At 32.4% G+C, this 8146-nt stretch overlaps 1 protein-coding gene across 1 annotated transcript; it reads right to left on the reverse strand.

Annotated features, from left to right (window-relative positions):
* Positions 1-2350: 2350 nt before the first annotated feature.
* LOC102601525 (pollen receptor-like kinase 3) lies at positions 2351-4550 on the reverse strand. The gene is made up of 2 exons (XM_006355710.1): positions 3278-4550; positions 2351-2925 (listed from the first exon to the last, which is right to left on the reverse strand). The coding sequence occupies exons 1-2, from the start codon at positions 4548-4550 to the stop codon at positions 2351-2353; spliced, it is 1848 nt and encodes a 615-aa protein (XP_006355772.1).
* Between the last annotated feature and the right edge of the window lie 3596 nt (positions 4551-8146).

Below are 8146 nucleotides of genomic sequence, written 5' to 3' on the forward strand. Positions count from 1 at the left end.
TTTTGTTTTGTTAATTGTGGGGGAGGTATATTTGACCTTTTTCCCTTTAATATAAATGTCACGTGGTAATGTAAAAATGACGTGGCAATTCCATTTAGCATTTAACGCCCATAAGGGCATATTTAGACGAAAAGTTGGACGACAAGGGCACGAGTGAGCCAAACTTTAAACGGAGGGTATATCTAGACCTTTTCGAATAATTTAGGGGCATATTTGACCCTTTACCCTATTTTAAATAAAGTGTAAAGTATTTTTAAAGAAAGGGTCAAATGGTAATCCAACTTTTGGCTTGAGTGACGAGAGGGAGTTGCTCGGATGGTAAGCACCCTCACTTCCGACCCGAAGGTTGCAAGTTCGAGTCACCAAGGGAGAAAAAGGGGTGGGAGCTCCTAGGGAGAATAAAAAAAAATTGGAAAAAAAAAAGCTTTTGGCTCGAGTTGTTTCCACATTTAGTAATATATATGTATATATATATATATTTTAATCCACACATAGTGATAAAAATTTATTTCATTCCAAACATTCATTCTTTATTTATCAATAGCAATATTACCACATATTATGACGTCTTCGATCCAAATGCAACACTAATGCTACTATCCCTAACAATTCTAAAAAACTCAATGATATTTTTTTCTGTACCTACAAGATCTACTGAAAAGGGAACCAAAAAAGCAAAAATAAAGAAAGAGAAATGATAAAATGGTTCTTAATCAGAGAGAAATTGGCATATTAGAGCAAAATGTTAAAATGAGATTTGTAAATTCAGTGCTCTTCGATGTGACTTTAAATAAGGGGCCTAAGGAAGGAAAGTTGAAGAGAATCAAATTATTAAAGATAAGAAGTTGAAGAGAATCAAATCATGTAAGATATTTTAGTCAAAAATAAAAAAAGACTCATCAAATCCGTACTTAATTGTTGGGAGTATCCTTGGTCTTCATCAGTTATAATTGAAGGCTTGAAGCAGCAATGTGCCAGCAAAGAAAAGTCTATAGGTTTAATAATAATTGTGAGCATTAATGTAGAATATATAGTTGATTTATTAGTATTATTTTAAATAAAGGGTAAAGTATTTTTAAAAAAGGATAAAATGGTAATCCAATTTTTGGCTTCAGGTGTGTATATATATATAATTGTCTTGTTTTCATACAATGTAAGATATATTCCTATGTTATAAAGGAAATTTATCATTTCAGTTGTAATCATTGATTAAATTTGAGCTGCACCTAAAGTTAGCTATGCCGTGTTCTTGAAGTCTACATTAACTGGGTGTGTTGGTCTAGTAGGCAATAAAGGTATTGCTTTGTTTGTGGGTACCAGTGTTGTTACGAAAGGGGAAGGGATTAAGAGTTTAATTCCTAGGTTACAAGACTTTGTAATCTGAACCTTGGCTCTTTGAAGTAATGGAGTTGTTATTGAAATATTGTGAGACAGGTCGTGGTTTTCTCCTCCTTTGAGCAAGAAAATTTCCACGTATTATTTTAAGCTTTACTTTTCGCACTGTTCGTTTTCTTTTCAAGGGACCTGATTTATTGAATTGTTGTGGACGCATATAAGTCATCAGAGAGGTTTTGGAAACTGCATAGATTGTGGGGTTATTGACGGACACAAAATGTGATTTTAACCTGTGAATGTCGTCTGCAGATTCTGAGAGCTATACTGCACAAAATGATAGTTTCAAGTTCAACCCAACATGCCCATTTGACACCTCTATCCATAAGCATCAAGTCCAAGAGCTAGCACTTGAAAAAGAAGTACTTGGACCTAACTTTTCGTCTACTCTTTTCATTAACATGACAAGAACTTGTAAGAACCTCTTGTGCATTCAAAAAGGACAGTCCGGTGCACAAAGCATCTCATGTTAGCAAGGTCCGGGGAAGGACCGCACCCTAAGGATTGTGATGTAAACATACTACCCCAATGCAAGCATTATATGAATGTATTCATTATATGGAAGCATAAGACAGAAGCTGTAGATAGAGATCGAGTATCTGCATTGGTTATCTGAAAAAAATGAACTATAGAGAGAAAAAATTGAAAATGCATAATGTTAATGTATCCAATATACAAGTTTGTGTAATTCTTCGTATGGGTACTTTAAGTTTCCTACTAACATTAAGTGCATGTTGAAGAATCCTCACAAAGTATCCACGCCCATGTCACACCAGTTCGATACAGGCAAGTCAAATCAAATGAAAACAGCATTCATCTCAGGGAACGTAAAATGCCCACATTCTACTGGGAAGAGCTCGTGCGTGGATCATTAGTTGGAGAACTCAAACAGGTTTATGTACCTTTTTTTCCCTCCTCCCTAAAATAAATTGAAACCTCCTGATCATCTAACCAATTACTACATTAAATTTGTTATCTCTTCTATCCTCCTTATGGCTTCCTTCATGTCGATTCTATTATCATGATCACTCTCAGTGCATGCAGCTCCTATATGAAGGAACTTCTCCATCATTTCAAGGGAATCCTTTTCTGTTTCTATCTCTGGAGCAATCAATTCTGATACTCTATTCTCTTCAATTGCTGACCACGCCCATTGTGCAACGTCAGTTCCACACTTTTGGTTGCTGAGATATTGTGATGGGAATTTCCCAGTTAGGATTTCAAGTATTATGATTCCAAGACAATATACATCACTTTTTGGAGTGACTTGTTGGTTTAGTATGGCTTCTGGGGATTTATAAGCAAAAAGAGATTGGACAGCTTGTGAATCGTTGAGTAGTGGATAAAACGCATAATCTGTGAGAAGTGGTTCATTATTTGCAGAAAGAAGAATGTTGCTAGACTTAAGGTTCCCATGAGGTACATCATATGATGCAAACTCTGAATGAAGAAATTTCATTCCACTGGCAACTCCCAGGATGATTTTAACGCGAATAGTCCAATTTAGCTGAGCATGTGCTATCCCCCGATCACCTGAAAATTTTGGATAAAAAGAGTTTATAATATTGATAGAAGCAGATCCCAAATTGGCATGCTAAATACATAATGTGAATATTACCTCAATTACAAGAATGGAAATGTTTCGGGCTATCTAAGATCATTTTTATGAATTATGTAATCCCAAAACTTTAAAAGAGTCATTTCAAGGGAATGATTAACAGACCATTTGATAAACGTAAATGATATCCCATAATGAGATAGTCTCTACTTATGCACATGAAATAGAAGCTAGCATTAAGTTGTACACAATAATATATAGGCTGTTTTCATGGACTCTTTTACCATTGAAGATGAGACATGAGAGGCAAAGAAGAAATATCGATACCATGTAATAGGTATAACAGGCTGCCTTTGGGAATGTATTCAGACACCACCAACTTCTCCTCTTTCCTGTAATGGTATGCTAATGGTTGCAATATGTTCCTGTGCCTTATCCTAGCGAGTCGTCTGATCTCTGCATCAAAACTTTCCTTGTTAAATTTATTGGTTTCCCTCAACCTCTTCACCACGACGGACACTCCATTCCCCAATACCGCCTTGTAAGCTGACCCCAATCCTCCATTACCAAGGACTTCAGCTGCTGCCTTCATCAAATCAGGCATCCCAAATATACCCTTTTCATCATTTACCACAACTAGATCACCCATATCGCTGCCACTTCTTGAGCGTCCTTTCCTTGATGAACGCATAGAGGTGCGCGTGCTCATGCTTCTCTTGTTAAGGTGCACCTTCACAGCCTCATCAAGGCTCTCTTTTTCAAGCTTTTCAAATTGATCATCCTTACGCTTTGACTTAAATAATATAGCCACCAATAGCAAAACAACCACTAAGCCTATAATTATCCATTTTGTACTTCCAGAACCTTCAGACTTTTCACCAGAGGCTACAGCCTTACACTCCCTCCCTATTTGATTTCCACACAAATCAGGATTTCCTTGAAAGGGGTTCGAACCAAACTTAGACAAACTTTGCGGAATTAAACCTTGTAATTTATTGTTTGAGAAGTTTATAGTTGCTAGATTAGCCTGTGACAAAATTGGAATAGGTCCTGTGAATTCATTATTCTCCAAATGGAGTTCTAAAAGATATTTTAAACCTGCTAAAGAATCAGGGATTTTCCCTGAAAACTTGTTCCGCGAAAACCATATTTTCCTGAGAGATCCCATTTTGGAGAAGAAATCTCCAGGGATGTCTCCGGAAAACTGGTTTCCATTAATGAATAAAGACTTGAGAGCACCAAGCCTAAAAAAATCAGGAATTGTTCCTGAGAAAGAGTTGTTTGCAAGATTAACAACTCTAAGGCCTTGAAGGCTAATTAGTACATCAACATCAAGATTCCCTGAAAGGCCAACCCCACCAAGAAGTAGGGCTTGAATAACATTTTTATTATCACATTGTACACCAAACCATTTGTTATTATTATCACAAGGATTTGTTCCTTTTTTCCAAGAAGAATCAAGAAGTGAGGTATTTAATAACAATTCTTTAAATTCAAGAAGGACTTGATCATCTCCAATGGAAACACAAGGAGTTGGATGAGATAGGAAAAAAACAAATAAGAAAATAAGGTGGTGGAGCTGGAAGAGGACAGCGGCCATTTTTTGTGGAGAAACAATGAGCCGCTCTCCAGAGAGAGACAGAATTTCCCTGATATTTTTCTTGGAAGGTGTGTCATGTTCATGTGTTTTTTGTTGGGATTAAGGTAGATGGTGTAATTTGACAAACATTTGTGCCAGACACAATGTTGTCTGAAAACAGATTTAGAAAGAGAAGTTGACCTTGTCAATGATCAAGAGCCATTCTCGCTAATTAGACAAAAAAAAACTCACAATATTATTAGTCAATTCTTTCTATCTAATCTTTTAAGGCATTCTAAATAGGTAGAATAACTCAAAAATAAGAAAAGTGTTTTTATTGCTACTACTCCTAGCATAACTAGTTCCTAATCCATCTGCATCCACTTCTTGTTGGGCAAATATCGGAAGAACTGTCAAAATGGTGGGCATGCCAAAAATTTGTTCCTTCGCCCCTTGTTTGGATAGTATATATATCTGTCACCCTATTCTGCTCTCGGAATATGTGCGTCAGCTTTGTTGCTCCCTGCTTCCTCATCAAGTACCTGCATTTAGCAATTATATCATCATAGAGCAGATTGTTATTATTAATCAAGTTAATAGCCTCGTTAGAGTCAGAGCTAATCTCAAGTGGTTTAAGATTCTTCTCTACGGCCAGTGGTAGACCTCTCTGCATTGCTTGTAATTCAGCTCTAATAGGGGTTGTTTGGGAGTATGTTCCATAAAACTAGTGGTGGCAAATGGGCGGTTGGGTCAAATTTGGGCGGATTGAAAATAAATCAACATAAAATGGGTAATAATTCAATCCGTCCATATTTGATACGGGTAAAAATGGATTGGGTAACAAATGGGTTCAGTAAAATACAAGTTTACCCATATTTATCCATATTTTCATGAGTAAATAGTACTCTTCTTAAGAATTCAACATGAAGAAAATGTTGAAAATATTTGCATTTTAGGAGAAAAATATGCTTAAAGCACTTTAAGCAATGTCAATGCTAATGCATGATTTGGTTATTTTACGCTATTATTTGTTATCCGATATAAAATTAGCAAATAAAAATATAATTATAATTGACAAAAGAAATGCACATTTAATATATACTTTTGGAGGGCCAAAGACTTCACCCTTTCAATTATAGAGAAGAATAATTAGTTTTTTTTTATAAAAATGAAGAGAAATTACAATATTTTTTAGTGATATCATAAATTTTGAGTGAATAAAAGTTGGAAACTTAACTCATTTGGCTAATTTATATTTTACCCATAATTTATCCATATTTTACCTATATAAAAAGTCACTCATCCAATTCATTAAAATATAAATAAATTGAATGAATTATCAAAATATGAGCTTATTTTGCCAGTAATACGTCAAACCAATCACCCAGTTCCCAAGGTGATCTCTAATAGGGGTTGTTGCTTGTAAGCCAGTGATGATCATTATTTTTGTCAGTAAACTTCAGTTTTACTACATGAGTTTCAATGGTGACAATTTTGTAAATTACCATCTTACCATAAATGGGGTTATCATTTTTCATATATAAGCTCTTTTGAGAGACTTTAATTTATTTACCACAATTAAATATTATTTGGATATTGATAGTGTTATGAAACTTGCATATAAACAATTACTAGCTCTTTTGGAGCACTTAATTTCCCTCTCCGTTCTATTTTATATTAATTAATTTAACTTGGGACAGAGTTTAAGAAAGAAAGATTTTTAAAATTTGTAGTCTAAAATATGTTTAGATATTTGTCTAATTATAAATCATTGTATTAAGGGTAAAATAGACATTTAATGTTAAATTATTACTTAATAGAAAAATGTGTCATTCTTTTTTAGAGTGATTAAAAAGAAAAGTGAGTCATATAAATTGAGACATGGACGTTTAAAGATACTACTCCCTCCGTTCCATTTTATATGAGATAGTTTGACTCAGCATGAAGTTTAAGAAAGAGATGATGACTTTTAAAACTTGTGGTCCAAAATGAATTATTGAAATTTGTGTGGCTGTAAATCATTTCATTAAGGGTAAAATAAACATTTTATAGTTAAATTGTTACTTAATATAGAAATGTGTTATTCTTTTTTGAACTGACTAAAAAGGAAAGTAAATCACATAAATTGAGACAGAGGGAGTAGTATTTACGTTTGCGCGTTGCGCTGTTAGTTTATAATTATAATTGTATATATTAATTTAATGACAATTTCTAAATTCAACTTACTATAAAATGTAAAGCTTACATTAGAGATTGTTAGCATTTAACACCCTCACATGTTAAAATAGAATACTTATGAAAATAAATCATTATACTATAAATTTAGTTCATTGTTTGAATTGATAATCATAATTTATAGTATTATTTAATTTAATTATTTTTAAAATTATTCATATTCAAAATCATAAATAAGTCACACAATTTTTATTATATTCTTATAATTAGCACGATAAAGATATAAGAAAATTTAACCGTTATATTAAAATAAAATGTAATTTAAAAAGTCCCAGTATTATGATAATGTCAAATATAAAGCTAAGAAGTTATAATCACTTGAATGTCAAATTGTGACATGCTATTCAACATTTTAAATTTTATTTTTAATTTTTTAAAAATTTGATATTTTAGTACTATATAATTCTTACAATTGAATGATATTTTTATAAATTTATTTTAAAATAATAATTTCATCAATCTATGATCAACGGACATAATCGTAATGATTCCTCGTGTTTCTTTCAAATAAATTAATTTGAATTTTTTTGTAAATTATTCTTTTTAAGAAAATACAGGATGTCAATATTTTGAATTATCAAAAATCAGTTTCTTTATTGTTGGAGAAATGTCCATTTATTTAGATTAGTTTTTTATGTTATTCTTTGTTTCAGATTTTTTTAAGAAATCATTTCAAAGACTCCAAATCTTGTTTATCTTACGCTGCTACAATTTTTAAAAATAATTTATTGTGTGAGTTTTTTCTATTTGTTAAATTGTCATAACCTTGTAATAATTAGTGAATTGAAACTCAAAAGATCATAATAAGATCATCAAATTCAAAGAGCAGTTGAAGCACACGTTATCAGACACGTGTGATTGTAATAACACCATAAAAATCATAAGGATCTTTTTAATAGATTATAAAACTAATTAAAGAATCTCTCTCTTAAGAAAATTAAGATTGTTTAAAAGAAATAAAAAATAGTTTGTCAATGCCAATAGTTTTTTTTGTCGTAAAAAAAAGTTTTTGTCCTCAATTTTTATTTAAATACTTCTGTTTTTTTCAAACACAAATTTAGGTGGTTTGTCTAGAGCTGTCAATATGGGCTAACCCATACAGGCTTTGACATTTTACGGGTCAGGCCAGACTAGCTCATTTTTTGTGTGGGCCAGAAAACGGTCGGCCCAATCCACAAGTACGTGGGCTACAGGCTTGCCGGGCCAGCCCACTTTTTTAAAAGTTATATATTTTTTTATAATTATTAAGTTAAATTATAAATTATAATTTAAAAATATTATTATAAATATCGACAAAACAATATTACATGGTGTTAATGTTACTACTTGTTAATCAAATCCACAAATAAAATTATCTTTATAATATTTATTAAGTTTTTTTT

The sequence above is a fragment of the Solanum tuberosum genome, unplaced genomic scaffold (assembly GCF_000226075.1).
Source record: "Solanum tuberosum cultivar DM 1-3 516 R44 unplaced genomic scaffold, SolTub_3.0 scf00206, whole genome shotgun sequence".
Lineage (NCBI taxonomy): Eukaryota > Viridiplantae > Streptophyta > Magnoliopsida > Solanales > Solanaceae > Solanum > Solanum tuberosum.

Coding starts and splice junctions, on each gene's coding strand:
- LOC102601525 (XM_006355710.1), bottom strand. CDS start 4,550: ATGGCCGCTGTCCTCTTCCAGCTCCACCACCTTATTTTCTTATTTGTT. Junction 2,926..3,277: donor CCTGTTATACCTATTACATG/GTATCGATATTT, acceptor CAAAATTTTCAG/GTGATCGGGGGATAGCACAT.